At 41.5% G+C, this 19,718-nt stretch overlaps 1 protein-coding gene across 1 annotated transcript; it reads left to right on the top strand.

Annotated features, from left to right (window-relative positions):
- Positions 1–1,376: 1,376 nt before the first annotated feature.
- LOC129378307 (obscurin-like) lies at positions 1,377–18,421 on the top strand. Its single transcript, XM_055058615.1, has 22 exons — positions 1,377–1,436; positions 2,567–2,602; positions 3,146–3,448; positions 3,824–4,096; positions 4,731–5,030; positions 5,339–5,614; positions 5,967–6,266; positions 6,628–6,900; positions 7,260–7,550; positions 8,041–8,316; positions 8,637–8,939; positions 9,258–9,521; positions 11,074–11,373; positions 11,736–12,011; positions 12,388–12,690; positions 13,041–13,316; positions 14,069–14,371; positions 14,737–15,000; positions 15,253–15,552; positions 15,940–16,215; positions 17,316–17,558; positions 17,641–18,421. Exons 1-22 carry the CDS (start codon positions 1,400–1,402, stop codon positions 17,775–17,777), a joined length of 5,610 nt encoding a protein of 1,869 aa, XP_054914590.1. The 5' UTR covers positions 1,377–1,399; the 3' UTR covers positions 17,778–18,421.
- The last annotated feature ends 1,297 nt before the right edge of the window (positions 18,422–19,718 follow it).

Raw genomic sequence — 19,718 nt, 5'->3', positions numbered from 1 at the left:
GGTTCCTGTTACTCTAGCTTATGTGCTCATTATGTGTTAGTTAGTGTTCAACCATCCAGCAAAGTAACCACAAGTGAGAGGAAGTCATTATGAACAATGTGTGGGTTTCACATTGACATCTTCAAATAAATATAATCTTTAACGCCGTCAGTTAATTTCTTGAACTATGGGTATTGCTCTTCTTCACTCTGTTGCTGTAATGTTTGTTTTTGCTGTTAATAAACTAACTTTCCACAACATGAAAGTGGTGTAAGTTGAATTTACTTAACTACACTGTGGGGTTGCTGTTGACACGTCTTTGTTTACGCAATTAAACTGCCGATACAGCAATTAAAATTAGCAAAATGCAGTGATTGCAACACTAATTTCAATCAGTTTAATACCAGCTGCACAATATTACTTTCTTTTTTTTTATTACATAAAGTTAAGTTCCATTTACATACTGAATTAATTGAACAAGTTATTTTTGAGTGCATTGTATCCAGAATGGCAGCAGACAATCATTCTCTTTCAGCAAAACATTCTTCCAGAGCCTTTTAAATGAAAAGACACATTTCTTGTTTGTTGGATCCAGTGATTCAGGAACTGGTTCGTCAGTTTGCTTGTAAACCCAAAGTCATATTTTCTTGTTCTAGGATTACATTGTGTGTGTGTCTGCAGTTTCTTCATGCACCGCTATTGCAACAAATCAAAATTTCCCGTGTCTGGCAACATTTTGATGTCTGTTAACAATAATAATAATAATAATAATAACTGCACCTAGTGAAATGAGTCATCATTTGTGATAACATGAAAACAGCACTGAAATCAACTTTTGTCCCTCGTGACATCAGCATGGCTACAAAGTAACGCCAGCCCATCCACGTCTCTCTCCTCTCCTGACATGTGTTTCCAGTTTTCCTTTTCATCAAAACCCGATTGAGAGAAAATCCAGACCACATTCAGAATTCACAATCTCAGAGAAATCCTTCATTTGTGTGTTTAATTTAAAGCTCCACACGGCGCGGCCATTTTCACGTTGCCTGCTTGGTCCACATAATGAGGCAAAGCGGAGCGACGTTTTAAGGAAACACCACAAACTGTCCCCGAATCCGTCCTCCTGTTTGTCTTTCAGACAGGAGGACAGACATTAGTAACACTGTCTCTTCACATCTGTCCTCCTGCCTGTCTAAAATGTAACTAAATGACTGTCAGGTTACTGTAAAGATTGCGTTAACCTGACTGGCAACCCTGCTGCCCGTAATTTACTGTAAATGTTACTATCTTTTTTCTTTTTTCTTCTTTTTTTTTTTTTTTTTTGCTACAGTGTGCAGTGCAGTCTCAGCGTTTCTCTTGTGATAAAGGACTGTATATCTGCAGGACTCAGAGGAGCTGCAACGCTCTCTGTCTGGATTTAAAGATGGGCGGCACGTTGCTCTGTGTGCCGGGTGTAGTACGTGAGTAAAGCCACTTTATTTCTCCTTGAGTATCATGAGAAATACTTGTGAGATCATATTTGAAGCGTGAAGTAAAGACGGTTTGGTCTTTAATCATTATTTATTTGAAGTCAGCTGGTTGTTTAGCGTTAACTCTTGCAAGCAGTTTGACTGTTCAGACTTTTAGTCTTTGGAGTTATTTGGCATGTATAGAAAGTTGATTATTATTATTATTATTATTATTATTATTATTATTATTATTATTATTATTTATTATTATTATTATTCAATGTTTAGTAGGACAGAATGGAAGTTTTTTTTTTTTAAATCTATAACAAAAACAAATTACCCAGTTTTCCCTCAGACATAAAAGCAAAAATACCTTCATATTTGTCCTTGACTTAGGGTTTTTTTTGCCCAATTTATGAAAGTAGGAAAAACCTAAACGTTGAGAAGTAACCAGCCTTGTGGCTTCTGAAGTCTGATTCTACTGCTGTCGAGTGTGCATGAGTAAATGAGGACCCACTGAGGACATTATGTCTGACGTTTTCATCAGAGGAGCTGTAATCTGAGTTTTCCTCTAGAACTTGTTAACGTCTTCCAACCTGGTTCCTGCTTCCTCACCTCAAAAGACACAGCAAACCTGGACGGCAGAGCCGCCGTCATTGAAACATGGCTGCTCAGATATCGTCATAATCTGGGAGATAGTGTGGGAGATTGAGTATTGCAGATCTGTCATCTTTTTGAAGTTCTAACATGCTGTAAATATACTTAATGAAACGCGTACTGCGCAGAGGTCATAGAGGTCAAACAGGGCCTTTACACAGAAAGATCCTGCAATGTAATAAAATAGCTTGGTTTGTGTGTGCGTGCGTGTGTGTGTGCGTGTGTGTGTGCTTAAATGGCAGGAAATGATAACTTTTACTCTTTCACATATTTCATGAATCAGTCTGTAGTCAGAACTCATTAAATGCTCTCTTTGAGCCACACTACTGGATTTTAATTCCATTTTAAAACACAAAGATTAAATTTGAGCAGTAACGTGTTTTTAAAAAAAATTATCAGTAAATGTATGTATTCCTGCTGTGATTTTTTTTCTTCTTTTTTTTATAATTGTTTGACATCTAACAGAGTTTCAATCTTTGCTTTAGTTCTCGGTGTACTCCTCTGCATTGGAAACCCGACAGGTAATGGTAACATTTTTATTTAAATTTTCACTCGAACGTCTTCATTTCGTTTCTCCGCAACCGTTTCGGAGGTAGACTCGCTGGCTTGTTTCGGACAAAAGCCCCGACCTGAATTGCCTTGAGAAGGCAGTTCATGCTCAAAAAACAAACAAACAAACAAAAAAGCCCTCCAAAAGTAGTTAGCAAATGAGCGACTAAAATTCCTCACACTCACAGAAGGTCATCGCAAACGGCTGACAGCAGCCGTTGCCCGACCAGATCGTAGGTTTAGGTGGAAATCGTCTTTTTTGCAAGGAACGTGTGTTTTTGAGGTTTACCCAAGTCCTCAGTAGAGCTGCACCATTACTACAAACCCCCAAAACTGACTGATAACACTTTTTCCCCTTAGGAAGGTCTAGACTAATTCTGAGAAAGCTGAATCTTGTCTCTCTCTCTTTTTTTTTTTTTCTTTTGTTCATTTTGTAGAGGTTTTTGTCTTCTAAATACTCACAATGTCACTCAAGTCTAACAGTTGGGAAAAGCCTAAACTATTTCTCTGTCCAGCCAAATCAAGGCCTGTCCTGATTGTGTCTCCGTCGTGGCTGAGTCCTGGAGCCTCAGTGACGCTGAACTGTGAGGTTAAACCTTCATCAGAAGAATGGAGGTTCTACTGGTATCAAGCTGTTCCCGAAGTCTCCCAGAACAAATACAAATACGAGCCGGTGCCCGGCAGAGCCGACGGGACCGAAGAGGACTTCTGCAGAATCAAAGGCCAGACGCACACAGCAGCGTATGTGTGCAGAGCCGGGCGAGGAATCCCGGAGGTTTTCACTCCGTACAGTGAAATGAAGTTTGTCTGGTCAGGAGGTCAGTGTGTGTTCTTCTTCTTCATCGTTCCCTGGGTGAACTTTGATATCTGTGGTCATTTTTGTCACGGAGACAAATGTTTCGATGGAATGAGCTGTTTCATTTGTGTCAAAGGTAACAAAAATGAGCAAAAAGATGCAAAGTATGATTTATTTATAAAACAAAAGACAGATTGGAAGGGGTGGAGAAATTGGGAAGATATTCACAGGCCGTGCAGGGGGAGGGGCAAAGGAGGCTTGAGCCCCGCCCTTTTTATGGGCCTGGATATTCCAATTACATCTGTGGAGTCAGTTTTACCAAACTTGACTTCTCAGCTTGACTTGCTCTCCGGTTTGACCTTCCAGGGTTAATTTGATGTCTTTCTCCCCGCTTCAGTGTCTTCTTCGGCGGCGTCTCTCCTGCTGAGCCCGATGAAAGCAAAGCACTACACGGTCGACGAGATCCAACTGACGTGTCGCGGCGCCTCTGCCGTCTGGAAAGTGAGGCGGTTCAGGCAGTACTACCCGTCCGACTTGTCGGACTGCTCCGTCTGGGGCAAAATGGCGGGACCCACGTGCACCTTCAGCAGCCGCTGGTACCAGAAAGCGGTGTACTGGTGCGAGTCTGGTTCCGGAGAGTTCAGCAACGCAGTCAACATCACCATACACCGTAGGTTCACGAACATTCATTCATTTGTTTTTTTTACTTCATATTCACCGTGTCAAATTAACAAGGTTTTTAGTTGAAGACGTTCATCGTCCGTTTTTTTTTTTTTTTTTGGCAGCTAATGTGTTTATCTTTAAGCGACATCTTGTCTTTTAAGCGCTCGTGCTGCTTTCCACACTCTTCAGATCAGGCTGAATTGGTGCCAAACCTTTGTGCAGGAAAATAAGTAAATAAACAAGTAATTTGTTTGTGCCACTGTCATTTTGAAGACTTTCAGGAAAAATTTCCAGAGGTCACGAAGGGTCAACCATCGCCCTCCGAACCCCCGCCAAAATCAGCAAACATTTTTCTTTGTGTTTCATTAGATATTGACAAAAAGTAAATGATCGACCGAATTAATTAATGATAAATTATATTAATGGAGGTTTAGAGGTCAAAAGGTCAACCAGCAAATGACCTTTAAACTTTTGTCAGCATCTTCAAAGCCAAGCAACAACAATTTCTGCTGCAGGGATCAGCCCAAACATTTTGTCAGGTCTTTCAAACGCATACAGTGTCACTTAGGCCTAACAAAAGATGTCTCATGTCTTTATGAGAAAAATGAAACATAAAAAGCAAAACTATTTCTGTCCAACAGCGCCCAGGGCGGTCCTGACTGTGTCCCCACCATGGCTGAGTCCCAAAGCCTCAACAACTCTGAGCTGCCAGGTGGAGCCTCCGTCGCCGTTGTGGAGGTTCTACTGGTACAGAGCTGTTCCCGACCAGTCGAAGTACAGCTACCGATACGACCCACTGCTCGGCACTCAGAAGGGCACCGCAAAGAACACGTACGTCACTCTGGGACAGAAGCACACGGCGGGATACGCCTGCAGAGCCGGAAGAGGAAACCCGGAGATCTTCACTGATTACAGTAAAATCACACTGAGCTGGTCCGGAGGTCAGTGCGACTCTAATGGGTGTGATTATTTCATTTACGAAAACAAATTGTTTTTTATGATAGAGGTAGACAGAAGAAACAAAAAGTATTTGGACTGAAAAACTACAAATTATAATAGATTAAAACAAAGGACTGGTTGGGTAGGATGTAGAAACGGTGAAGCTAATGGTGACTTGTTATAAGATAAATTTATCAAATGAAAGGGTTTATTAGATTAAATCCTCAGGGTTGACTATATATTGTTGCACCTGAGGGGAAAAAAAAAAGAATGACATGCCTGCCATCTCATTTCCTTTCTTGTGTTCCAGAGTCTCATCCGACAGCTTCCCTCATGGTGAGTCCTGCCAGGGAGAAACTGTTCACGGGCGACGAGATCCAGCTGAAATGTAGCGGGACCCCCGGCCTCTGGAGAGTGAGGCGGTTCAGACAGTCGTCCTACAACTCGGACGTTTCCGACTGCTTCAGCTGGGGGACCATGTCCGGCTCCTCGTGCACCTTCCACAGTCGCTGGCAGCAAACCGCCGTGTACTGGTGCGAGTCTGGATCGGGACAGCTGAGCAACGCCATCAACATCACCGTGCACGGTAAAAAAAACACGCAAAAAAAACACGTTATATGTGGGAGACCAACACAACGTGATGTACAACTGTGAAGTGGGAAGAAAGGGATGCATGATTCTAGGCGTTTTGAAAATTAAAATAGCATACTTTTGCTGGGTTTTGCTTCTACCAGCTTTGCAAAGCGAGTGACTGAAATTGATCTGGTTTGATTTCCATGCCGTCGACACTTTTAATGTTTCTCTTTGAAAAAAGAAATGGCATCCATGTTTCAATTCTAGCCTTGTTTTATTTTTCTTCTATTATTATTTCTCTCAGTTCAGATGAAACAAACCGTGAAAGAAATTCTGAAACAAAGTCAACTATTTCTTTTCCCCAGCCGCGCCGAAGGCCGTGCTGACTGCGTCCACACAGTGGGTGCGTCCAGGAGCCCCGGTCACTCTAAGGTGTGAGGTCAAGCCTTCGTCACCAGGATGGACGTTCTACTGGTACAGAGCTGTTCCCGGACAGCCCGACACCTACAAATATCTGCCGCTGCCTGAGAGAACCCGTGAGACTCTGCGGTCCTCCTACGTCATCCGTGATCCGAAACACACGGCGGGATACGCATGCAGAGCCGCATGGGGAGTCCCAGAGTATTTAACCGATTACAGCGAGCCAAAGATGGTCTGGTCTGCAGGTCGGTGTGATTTTATTGAATGAACGTATCGATGACGTCATGTCTGTGTCTGGTTTTAACTGGAAATGCTGCTTGATGTACGGTTAAAAGTTGTGAAAAGAAACAATAAAAAACCCCAGCAAGATTTAAAAAACAAAAACAAAGTATTATTGGTTAAAACAAGACTTGACAAGAAATTCTGAAGATATTAGAATCACCTGTCTAAAGAGAAAAATATTCATCAAAGTAATTGTTCATCTTCGTCAACTTCTTGAGATTGTCTTGCTGAAATCCTCCAAAATGACACAAAATGCAAACTGTGTCCCATTTTCAAGTTGGTTTCCTCTCGGTTTGTTTTGCCTCTTTGTTTCTTGTGCTCCAGAGACTTTTCCAGCAGTCGCTCTCACAGTGAGTCCTGCCAGAGACAACCTTTACACTGTCGATGAAGTCCAGCTGACGTGCACAGGAAGCACTGGCGACTGGCGAGTGAGGCGGTTCAGACCGTACTACCAGTCGGACGTAACAGACTGCTCCGTCTGGGGGACCATGACCGCGTCCTCGTGTACGTTCAGCAGTCCCCAGTACCACAGAGGAGTGTACTGGTGTGAGTCTGCATCAGGAAAGTTCAGCAATGCAGTCAACATCACAATACTCGGTAAATTCACTTATATGTTGCCCCCCCCCCCCCCTTCCTTTCAAATTTTATCCCATGTTGTCCAAGTCGATGGCTGATAGTTGCCTGCATTCACAGTTAAAGAATTTCATATCAGTGAGTTTGGTAACATTGCACAGCTTTTTAAAGGAGCGGCATTTATGTTTCGTTTCTAAGAAAGCCGAGTCTTTTTATATTAAAATGTTTCTGTTGCTTGTTTTTGTTTTAGATATTGTCTTCTAGATGTTACTCAAAAAAAAAAAAAAAAAAACACACACACACACAGAATATCACATGTCTTTACCGTGGGGCAGTGATTAAAGAAGAAGACGAAAAAACAACTAAACTATTCCTCTGTCCAGCTACACCGAAGCCCGTCCTGACTGTGTCGACATCGTGGCCGAGTCCTGGAGCCTCAGTAGTTCTGAGCTGCGAAGTCAAACCCGCATCTGCAGAATGGAGGTTCTACTGGAGCAAAGCCGTTCCCGACCTGCAGCAGAACAATTACAGATACCAGGTGCTGTCTGACGGCGTCAGCGGGACGCACGTCGTGCACGGAGAGACGCGCACGGCTGTGTACGCATGCAGGGCTGGAAGAGAAAAAGGACAGTATTTAACTGAATACAGTGAACCAAAGTTTGTCTGGTCCGCAGGTCAGTGTGCTTCTGTTCAATAAACTTAATTTAGGAAGCTGTAGCAAGAAACTTTGAGTCGAATAACTTACTCTGAATAAACCTGTGAGATACTCTGGCGTTTACGGTCCCAGAACAGGAGATATCAACAAGATTATCACAACAATTTTAACAGAAATCAAATAAATGCATCAATACTGTTTCTATTGTCGATGTAGTGTGGGAGGGACAAAGTCAGTGCATGAGTGCAATTTAGTAGATAATTACTTACATTCTTGAGAGGGTCCAAATAAAAGGACTTTTTTTTTTATGTGAACAAAATATCAAAATCTGCTTCACTTTTACCCGAGAACAATAAGGAACATTTTATAAAAAGAAAGAGCAATTCAGTTACTTTCACTTATCCCAGTTTCTGAAAACGAAACCCCTTCAAACTGTCGTAAAATGGCGAGGACGCATCATTTGTCACCCGACCTCCTCTTGATTTCTTTTGGTCTTTCCTGTATTCCAGATCCTCACCCAGCAGCGTCTCTCATAGTGAGTCCTGACAGAGACAAGCTTTACATCGTTGACGACATCAAGCTGGAATGTACAGGAAGCTCTGCTGACTGGAGAGTGAGACGGTTTAAACAATCATACTACAAGGCGGATTTATCGGACTGCTCCAGCTGGGGAACGATGGCCGGACCCTCGTGCACCTTTACCAATCCCCTGTACCCTAGAGCAGTGTACTGGTGTGAATCCGGATCAGGAGAGTTCAGCAATGCGGTCAACATCACTGTAGAACGTATGTTTATTGATATGTTTGTTTGCTACTCTGTTGTTCGTTTATAATATTCAGCTTTCGTCCTGAGTTCTGTTTAAAGTTGGAGAAGTTCCTCGCAGTCATTTTGAGAATATTGCGCAACTTTTAATGCCTCTATTTTAAATAGGTGGTTCCTATGTTTCAGTTTGAAGAAATTTGAGTCGTCTCTTTTCAAGCTACTTATTTTATTTGGTTTTAATTAATTTATTTTTTGTACAATTTTGAGATGCTGGTAATATTACTCAGATCTAACAGAATTTAGATCCTGACTGTGCAAAAGCAAAATGATTTCCTTTCTGCAGCTGCACCGAGGCCCCGGCTGACCGCGTCTCCATCATGGCTGAGTTCCGGAGGCCCGGTGTCTCTAATCTGTGAGGTTAAACCTTCCTCTGCGGGATGGAAGTACTACTGGTACAAAGCTGTTCCTCTTCTATCAAAGAAGAGCTACAAATATGTTCCACTGCATGACGTTACTGTAGGGACTGTAAAGAACGTCCACATCGTCCATGGACTGATGCACACAGCAGGATACGCATGCAGAGGTGGAAAAGGAAAGCCAGAGCTTTTCACAGAGTACAGCGAACCAAAGATTGTCTGGTCTGCAGGTCAGTGTGATTTTATTGAACAAACTTCTTTATTATTGTCTTTGCCAACCAAATGTCTGTGATTGGAGAGAAAAGAAACCCAGAAACACGGGGACGGGAAAAGTTAAGGTATAATTGATGGAATCAAAAGAGTGATTTGAAATGGTTAGGATAATATGATTTCTTGTTTTGAGATAAATTCATCAAACTAAACCAGTGTATTCTCGGGTTTGAGAATACAGTGGTGCGGCTCTTAATTTTCCCCAAAAAATAAAAATCAGAACATTTTGCTCAAACTTTCTCTTGGCTTCTTTTTCGTCTCTGTTTCTTGATCTCCAGCTTCCAACCCAGAAGCGTCTCTCACCGTGAGTCCCAAGAGAACGAAACTTTTCGCCAATGAGAAAATCCAGCTGAGCTGCACGGGAAGCTCGGCCGCCTGGAGAGTGAACAGGTTTAGACAGTCGGACTCGTCCAACTGCACCGTCTGGGGGAAGATGACCGGATCCTCGTGCACCTTCACAAATCCTGAGAGCGACGAAGCAGTGTACTGGTGTGAGTCCGGATCGGGAAAGTTCAGCAATGCGGTCAACATCACTTTGAAACGTAGGTTTCCCTGCATGTTTTTATGTCCTGATGGCTGTCGGCGAGTCAGAAACGCAGCGTCAGAGTCGAAGCAAGGCTTCATTCGGATAAAAGCGCGTCCACTGATTTCTTCAACAGCCTACGAGATCGTTCACACGTTCACAGATGCTAATTGATCAATTGCATACACTTCACAGTACACTGGTAACATTTTTACTTGAGAAACTGAAGCACAAATGCTCCATAAAGAAGCTGCTGAAACAATAGCGACAAAATAATAGATTGATAGATTACATTCCTAACCAATGCTGCTTACTAAAAGACATCACATTTGTGCAGTTCATGGCGTTACCTTTCATTTTCTCAAACAAAATACTAATAAATGATTAGAGGATGTCAATATTATCATGTGTGAATCAGGCAGAGGATTCATTCATAATGAGAGCAGGTGTTACAAGAACATTTGACAGTATGCTAAATGTCAAATTAGTACAAGCGACTTGCACTAATGACTCAAAAAATCTGTGTACGACCTCTTTTGTTTTTAGTCTTAACAGTGGTTAACTTCCTGTTTCAGTTTTGATTGCTCCTTTTATCTTGAAAGGAAACATTTCTGTTGTAACTCTGTGTGCAAATGCAACATATTGGCAATCAAAACAAAAAAACAAAATACAAAACAGAATATAAGTGTAACAGAGTTGACGAAATGTATCTTGTGATTAGTTACATCATAAGCAGGGAGAGCTCATTATGTAACGACCTTTGTTAAACATTGTGTGACTTAAACTGTGCATTTTATTTCAGTTACATGCTAACATTAATGTTATTTTGAATTGTAAACAATTTATGGGTTTATTTCTAGTAAACCTAAAAAAAATTCATCAGTAAGGTGCCATCCTTTATTTGAGGAAAGGGCGCCAGTGGGGACTTTCCAAGGCGTTTGCAGGCACATTGCAGGTTCTGTTCCTTCCTGTCCCGACTAGAAATTATTTTTCTGCCATGACTTTGGCGCCCTCTCTCTGTGGTGCATCAACCTGGGGTTTTTCTCTAAAGCAGGGCAGCAAATTAACCCGGCATTAAGCTCTGAGATTCATGTTATAATAATGAGTTTTAAGTCTAAACCTTTTGAGCAAGGGTCAAAAGGTTTGAAGGATGAACTGATGCCTCAATGTGAAGCCTGACTTGATCTCCTGCCGTGGTTTTCGGAGTCCTGCATTTGTGAACCAGTCCTCTGGTTTTGCGTAAATCCGATCTGGGATCTTTTCGAATGGAGTTTGCATGTTCTCCCTGCACACACACCGTTTCTCTCCAGATACTCTGGCTTCCTGCGACGATCCAAAAACATGACTGTCAGGTTGATCGGTTTATTTAAAACTGATTAAAAGCGTGAACGATTGCTGGTCCCGTTTGTCTGTAACGCCCAGCGACGGACTGGAGACGCCTCTCGCCTCATGACCTCTGCAGATGAGATTTCTGTTAATTGTCTTTTAAATGCTAGTGTTGTAGCTCGGATCTCGCAGAGGGTGTAACATGTCTGTACCTTTTAACAAACTAAACTATTTCTTTTCTCCAGCTGCACCAAGGCCCCTGCTGACCGTGTCTCCATCTTGGCCGAGACATGGCGCCTCAATAGCTCTCAGCTGTAAGGTTGAATCTTCATCAGCAGGATGGAGGTTCTACTGGTATAAAGCTGTTCCAAATCGATCTAAAGGCTACACATATAATCTGCTGCCCGGTAGTAATAAGGGGACTGTGCAGGACTCCATTGTCGTTCGTGGTCAGAAACACACAGCGGGATACGCATGCAGAGCTGGAATCGGGAGCCCAGAGATCTTCACCAATTACAGTGAGCCGAAGATGGTCTGGTTAGCAGGTCAGTGTGTTTGAAAGAACTGCTTTATCTGCGATCATTTCTATCACTCGAGCAAATGCTAATTTCATCCAAAAATGCCGTTTGATGTATGCTGGAAGTCTAGAAACGGAAAGAAAAAACATGGGGACTGAAAAACAAAACAAAGTATGACTGACAAAACCAAAGAATGGATGGTGGAGAAATTGAGATATTAGGATTACTTTTCTAAATATAGATTTATCAAGCTAATTAATTTGCTTGTCAATACTTTTAGGATTGAGAATACAGAGTTGAACTTGTTGAAATCTGCAGAGTCACCTGCAGGAGGAGAAACCCTCGGAAATGATATTAAATAATCATTCTCGGTTGACTTTCTGTTGCAGATTCTCACCCAGCAGCGTCTCTCACAGTGAGTCCCGCCAGAAAAAAACTATACATTGTTGACGACATCAAGCTGGAATGTAAAGGGCGCTCTGCTGACTGGAGAGTGAGGCGGTTTAGCTATTTATACGGCCAGTCAGACTCATCCGACTGCTCCAGCTGGGGAGCAATGACTGGATCCTCCTGCACCTTCAGCAGTTCGAAGTACCATGAATCAGTGTACTGGTGTGAGTCTGGATCAGGAAAGTTCAGCAATGCAGTCAACATCACTTTAAATTGTAGGTTCATTTACATATTTTTTCCTTCTCCTTACTTTAAAGATTTGTGGTCCATGTCGGTTTATGACATTTACCTTTTGCCCTGAGTTCTGCTCACAGTTTGAGCTCAAAGCAACTGCATGGATAACATCGCACAACTTGTAATGCCATTATTTTAAAGCTGTAGCATCCGTGTTTTATTTCACTTCTATGAATCTAAGAGTTCTTAGTTGCGAAGACTCTTGCAATCTGGGTTTTAGAAACTTTTAAAAAAAAACATGTTTTTTTATGGATATATAAAATTGTGGATGCTGTCTTTATAGCAGCAATGTTACTCAGATCTAACAGACGATGTCACATGTTTTCACATAGTCGCATGAACTATTTCTCTGTTCAGATTCGCCAACGCCCACACTGTCTGTGTCTCCATGGTGGCTCAGTCCTGGAGCCTCTGTGACTCTAAAATGTGAGGTAAAACCTTCTTCTGCAGAATGGAGGTTCTACTGGTACAGAGCTGTCCCCGATCCATCACAGAAAAACTACACACACGATCCACTGTCCAACGTTACCATGGGGACGGTAGAGGACGTCTACATCGTCTATGGACAGAGACACACAACAGGGTTTTCATGTAGAGCTGGAAAACCAAACGAAGAGTATTTCACTGCTTACAGTGAGCCGAGGTTTGTCTGGTCTGCAGGTCAGTGTGATTCCACTTTATGAATTGGTTTATCGCTCGCTTTGTTAATGTAACGAAACAAATGCCGGTCCTCATTTTGAGTGAAATTGTTTCATTTTATGGTAGAGAAATGAAAAACAGACACACGATAACTAAAAACGTCAAAGTAGAAACGATGTAAACAAAAGTGATTTGACAGGGTGAAGAAAGAGTGACGATAATTCACTTGCTTTAAAATGGATTTGTCAAGCTAATTACTTAGCTACATTTTTTTGAAAAGTCTCAGGATTTCAAAAACAGTTTAAAGGCAGAATGTGACTCATTTTCATTAAACCTCCTCTTGATTTCTTTTGGTCTTTCCTGTATTCCAGATCCTCACCCAGCAGCGTCTCTCACAGTGAGTCCTGACAGAGACAAGCTTTACATCGTTGACGACATCAAGCTGAAATGTACAGGAAGCTCTGCTGACTGGAGAGTGAGACGAGTTCGACAATCATACGACCAGTCAGACGTATCGGACTGCTCCGGCTGGGGAACGATGGCCGGACCCTTGTGTACGTTCAGCAATCTCCAGTACAACGTAGCTCTGTACTGGTGCGAGTCTGGATCAGGAGAGTTCAGCAACGCGGTCAACATCACCATGCACCGTGGGTTTCTTTACATTTCCCTTTCTTCTGATTTTCGATGTCTATATTATTGCTTTCCATGCTATTTTTTACAGGTTTAGTTTTGTTCCGAGTTATGTTTTTCAAGTTTGTCAGAAGTGGAGGGTTGTTAGTGAAGGAAGTGTCTCCTTTTGTGTCGACGTGTCGAAACATGTGTTAAACAAGCCAGGAGAATTATTAGAGGTGGGGTCAGATCCAAAGTATTGATAACAATGGTCAACAATCAAAAGATTTTGTGGGGTTTTCAACTCAATTTTGATGAGCTGTATCCAAAATCCACATTGATTTTGCTCAATCAGAAATCAGGTCAACTCTTTGAACTAAGCTACATATCAGTTTGGGATAAAAAAAAAAAGTACTTGTTCCACTGGCAGATTATTTCACTTAGAACAAGACATCTTTCCTATGTTATAAATAAATTTATCTGCCAATGGAACAAGTACTTTTCCATCAATATTAAGAAATTATTTACCAAAGATCAGTTCCTATATCTCACTGAAAAGTTACTTTTAAGTTAGTTTGTCTCACTACAAGATATTTACACTTGAAACTAGACCAAAAATACATGGTAAGATTTTGTGATTTTGCAGTGAGAAAGGTTTCTTTTTAAAAGTCCTTTGAGTTGACCTGATATGTTGTTGTCTTTTAAATGCTAGTAAATATCAAACAGAAGATGTTCCATCTCTTTCCATGTGCGAGGGGAGAAAAAAAACTAAACTATTTCTCCTGTCCAGTTGTGCAAACGCCCCGACTGACCGTGTCTCCGTCGTGGCTGAGTCCCGGCGCCGCGGTGACTCTGCGCTGCGAGGGGGAGCCTCAGGCTGCAGAGAGGAGGTTCTTCTGGTATAAAGCTGTTCCTGATCTGTCGCAGATTAAATTCAGATACGATTTGCTGCCTGACAGCGTCGACGGGACAGTAGAGAACTCCTTCGTCGTTCACAAACAGAAACACACAGCAGGATACGCGTGTATAGCCGGATGGGAAAACGTAGAGTATTCCACTAATTACAGTGAACCACAGTTTGTCTGGTCAGCTGGTCAGTATGTTTCTGTTGAATAAACACATTTACAATTACCTCTGTCAAATTAAGGCCTGCGATCATTTCTGTCTGTAAAGCACAGTCATTTTAATTGAACTGTTTAAATGATGCTAAAGGTAAAAAAAAAACAAAGCATAATTCATGATGGCAAAAGATTAAAACAGAGAAACTTGTAGAATTACTTGTTTAAAGATAGATTTCAAACGAATCATTTATTATCTTCTCGGGATTGAATATACATCGCTGCACCTGTTAGACTTCGTAAAGTCATCTACACAATCCTTCAGAATATCATAGAACACAGAACATGTGTGATTTTCATTTTGATTTTCTCTCGGTTTATTTTGTCTCTTGTATTTCAGATGCTCACCCAGCAGCGTCTCTCACAGTCAGTCCAGTAAGAGAAAAAATTTTCACTTTCGACGAAGTCCATCTGCAATGCACAGGAAGCGCCGCTAACTGGAGAGTGAAGAGGACGGCGGAATCGTCCGCCTCGGACTGCTCCGTCTGGGGGGTAATGACCGGATCCCTGTGCACCTTCAGGAGCCGCTGGTTCCACAAAGCGGTGTACTGGTGTGAGTCTGGATCCGGAGAGTTCAGCAACGCAGTGAACATCACCATACACCGTAGGTTAATTTATGGTTTTCATCATCTGACTTACACTTTTTTGGGTTTTTTGCACCATGTTGTTGATGTCAGTTCATCAGTTTTCAGCTTTGAGTTGCTTAATGTCGAAGAACAAAGGAATCGACTTGACAACATCGCACAGTCGTTGGTTTGTTGCACAGCTCGGCTGTACGATCGCCGTCACACTGCCACTTAAATTTCACATTTATTTACAATGAAAAACAAACCAAATCTAAACTGTTTGTGTCCAGTTGCACCGATGCTTCGCCTGACTGCGTCTCCGTCATGGCTGAGTCACGGAGCCTCAGTGAACCTGAGCTGTGAGGTCGATCCTCCGTCTGAAGAGTGGAGGTACTGGTACGAAGCTGTTCCCGATATATCAAGAAATGACTACAGATACGAGCTGCTGCCCGATCAAGTCAATGGGACGAGCCAGGACTCCCTCATCGTTCATGGACAGAGACACACAGCGGGATATGCATGCAGGGTGGGATATGGAAACCCAGAGTTTCTCTCTCGATACAGTGAACCAAAGTTCGTCTGTTCTTCAGGTCAGAGCGGTCCTCTTCTTGCAATTAACGTGTTTTTGTGATTTAGCAACCTGACCTCCCTTTATGCAGTTTTTACCGCACAGAGGTTGGTCAAAGTAAAAACGTACAGATAAGACTTTATCGCTGGAAAAGAATAGAAAGTATTTGTAAAGGGTATAAAAAGAGGGGTGGATGATTTGTAGTGATTTATTTTTTCATCCATGACCAACTATCAACACTTGTTTAAAGGTTTTAGTTCAGAAAATGTTTTATTTTTCTTCACTTAGACTCCATGAAAGGTTTTAATTTGAAGCCAGAAATTCTGTTCCTGAATTGAGGACCTGTTTCTTCCCCTTTCCTTTCTACTTCACTGATTTCACTGATTCCTCTGATCACGTTGTTTTTCAGATCCTCATCCAGCAGCGTCTCTCTCAGTGAGTCCTGACAGAGCGCAACACTTCACCTCTGAGCCGGTGACACTGAGCTGTGGAGGAAACGCTGCCGAGTGGAGAGTGAAGGTGACGAGAGAGTTAAGCTTCTCGTCGTACACCGACTCGTGCTCCACCTGGGGGGCGATGAATGGATCCGTGTGTAACTTCAGCAGTCCACAGTCCTATGAAGCAGCGTTCTGGTGCGAGTCTGAATCAGGAGAGCTCAGCAACGCAGTCAACATCACTGTGCAAGGTACAGCCTGTGTGTGGTTTTTCATTCGGTTCAGCAGCTTCATCATCTCTGCAAGCCCTACAAGAGTGAAAAGAAAAAGTGTAAAATGTCTTAATCATATTTAATTTGATCTATAATCAAATTTTTATTCCGCTAATAAGTTGCCTATTAGTCTCATCAGGGTTTCACTTTAATTTCCTACTTTAAAAAGTGCCTTAAACGCATCAGGCGAGCAGCTCCTCCTCAGGACCTGCTGTACAAATTCAGCTCCCCTTTTGTCAAAAATGCAATGCAACAGGCCAAATCTTTGTCGACATAGATAACAAACATTTTCTTCTTCTGTGGTGTAGAGAATTAATGTAAATTAGCTTGTCTGAAAAGCGTTTCCACTTTTTCATGCAACCTTTTTGGTGTTAGTTTTAGTTTCAGGGTGTAGAGATCACACAAATTGTTCCCAAACTTTGAAATCACCTTAGATTGGCCGTCATAACCAGCGTTTTCATGTGCACTGTAGAAATTGACCTTTACAAAATGCAATAGTATCAAAAAGTAGTCATTGTTTAGACACTTTTATCCTTTTGAATGGAATAATTGATTTCGTCTGATTCCACAACAAAACATGCTAATGGCTAGTAAAAAAAGATCTCTTCACAAAAGGTAGAAATATGCAAAATAATAATTGATTGCATGAATATTAACTCTATCAAGTCAGCATTAGTTAGATGTACACATGGTCTCAATCTGGACAGTTTTCCTCCATTCAAAATTCAAACATCGGCTTTCACTTTCACAAGAGTTGTTTTTTTTAAAGAACAAATTTTTTGTCAACAAAGTACATTTTGTTACATCTTGATTAAACTAACAGGCTCCACATATTTATCTTTGGATTATAATTCATCGTCATGAAGACTTCCACAGCTGTCAACGCGTCAATAACACGTCTGGATTTTAATCCAGGTATTCTGTTGACGCCAAATGTTGCTGTGTCGTTGAACATTGTGAAAAGTTGGTGTATGTTTGTCAAAAAATATATGTGTTGAGTTTGTCGTTGATAACCTGCTCTAAATGTCTCCAGCAGCTGATTCCTGGCTGGAGTTTAACATCTTCTGACTGGCTTACAGATGGAGATCTGCTCCTGGTGAGCCCCGTCCATCCTGTGACTGAAGGAGCTCCTGTCACCCTGAGCTGCGTGACGAGAGAACAAGACAAACTCTCCGACGTGATTTTCTATCACAACGACAAGCTGAGACAAAACGACGACCGTGGGGAGCTGACGATCTCCACAGTGTCTCAGTTAGATGACGGTTTCTACAAGTGTGAACATTTAGGAAATGTCTCTCCACAGAGCTGGGTGGCTATTCAAGGTTCAAGCACTGCCTGTGATTTAGCAATTGATGTTTTATTTATTTTAAGATAAATTCTTAATACTTTTGTTTTGTTTTGCAGCCGTTTTGAAACAGAGCAGCTCTTCATTTTCTGTAATGTCGGCCGTCGGGCCGATTTGTGGAATCATCCTTGTTGTTCTCCTGCTGCTTCTGATTCGCTTCATAAGGCTCAAAGGTCAGACTTTCATTTTCTTATGAAGTGCCAATGGTTGATGTTTGATAAGTCACACTCACTTGCCAGCAATCTCATGGTAGAGATAAACAGAAGAGAAACACTTTGAACATGTGATCATTTTACTTTAAATAGAAGTAATCTAAGGTTGTATTCACACCAGGAAAGTCTTTTGATCCAGACCAAAAGAGGACTTTATTTATTTTATTTTTTTCGTTAGGTATGCTTTGCATTCGAATTGGACTTTTTAGCAAGCCGACTGTAATTTGTAAACAAAGTCATTTGACAATCGAGGGTCCGGATCAAGGCCGGTCTGCGTTCACACCCGAAGTGAACCGTGTCAGAATTCACTTGGACGCACAAAATGTGGACGAAATGCCAGGACCAATGCGGGAAACGAACTCTGGTTCATTAAAAACCCGACTGAATGTGTCGGGTGTGAATACCCCCTCATTAGAATATTATGGAATTAGTAAAGTCAACTTTGAAACACTTGCTGATATTTTTGTTCATAAATTGTGTTTTGCTTTTTGAAATAGCTACAAAATGAAAGAGACAACTTTTTGTCACTTGTAGTTAACCTACAAATATATTTGTATTTATCAGTTTTCAACTGATAAATTCTGCTCTATTAGAAGCCAAAGTTAAATAAAATTAATATGTCATGATACAACTGTGAAAGGAAATCATTTGTGTTGTATTTTATTAGGCACTTCCTACTTCTATGACTTAGTGAGACCCACTAAGAACCTCCAAACGGTAAAGTTTACCTGCCGAAACTCTGAGCTATCCAAGAAAAGAATGACATCAAGATGACTGAAATGATGTGTTAATTTGTTACAGATCCAAAGAAAGGTCAAAGCATGTCCTACTCTCTCCTTAACTTTAAAAACACTGGAAACTTGAGTGAGTTCCTCCAACGTTGTCGGGTTAAATAACATGTCCTGAAAGTTTCATTTTCAAAGAGCCTAACTTTTTTTGTGTTTTTTTCCTTTTGTCAGGGCCCTATCTGGAACCAGATGACATCCCCGTCAATACTGACCTGAGAGTAGGAGCTGCAGGTACAGTCAGCAGAAACAGAAATCGTTGCACGTCATTTGGTTAGAAATTGTCAGAACTTATTCATATTCCAGGTTTTCAATAGTTGTGGATGGAGACTACAGGTTCAGTCACTCAGAGTCGACATCTTTCATTTACTTGGCCCTATTTTGAGCTTTAATATGCTTCTGTTTGCTTATCAGTTTTAACCAATCAGAATCCCACATGGCTTTATGGACTAAAAACATCCAGAACATGTGACAAAACCCAAGCTCTTGTTGATGGAGTGTTATGTTTGCGTTGGCATTTTAAATTGAATATTTGCTGAGTATTTCAGGCTCAAATACAGTATTATCTCCATGGTTAAGATCTGTTTCACGTTTGTCCTAGTCCATGTAACTGCCTCACCTGATTCCTCTCTGCATTTACAGGAAGGTGCAGTCCAGCAGCAGACACAGCCGTTTACTCTGAAGTGAAACCGACCTACGGATATTGACGCTGTTTGGACTGAATGTTAGAGCGGTCTGTTCCAAAAGACAGCTTTAGATATACATGAGTGAGTTACGATCCAGATATCAAAATATTTAATTCAAGATTGGTTCGAGAAAGCAATTGCCATATTCCAATGTGGAAACAAAATGCCTTTCAGCCATGGAGAAGATAACCAAGACAAAAATACAGGGTCAGGTAAAACGTATCTTATTTCAAGATGAAATCAGAAATAGGTGCATTTATCCTATAAAATGCATCAAATTCTAAAACACTAAACCTGACATCAAAGGGAGCAGATTTACAGATTAAGAATGCTTTGAGGTTGAGGTTTACATTCTGGCTGTATAGTTTTAAGTGAACACAAGGCAACAAAAACAAGTGTATGTCACAACCAGGGGCCAGTGGGGGCTTCTGATATGGGTGACATGGGCAACCGC

Source organism: Poeciliopsis prolifica, unplaced genomic scaffold, assembly GCF_027474105.1.
Source record: "Poeciliopsis prolifica strain line A6 unplaced genomic scaffold, Auburn_PproV2 SCAFFOLD051, whole genome shotgun sequence".
In the NCBI taxonomy this organism is placed as follows: Eukaryota; Metazoa; Chordata; class Actinopteri; order Cyprinodontiformes; family Poeciliidae; genus Poeciliopsis; species Poeciliopsis prolifica.
Note: the sequence above shows the minus strand (reverse complement) of the source record. Positions and strands in the feature narration are given on the sequence as shown.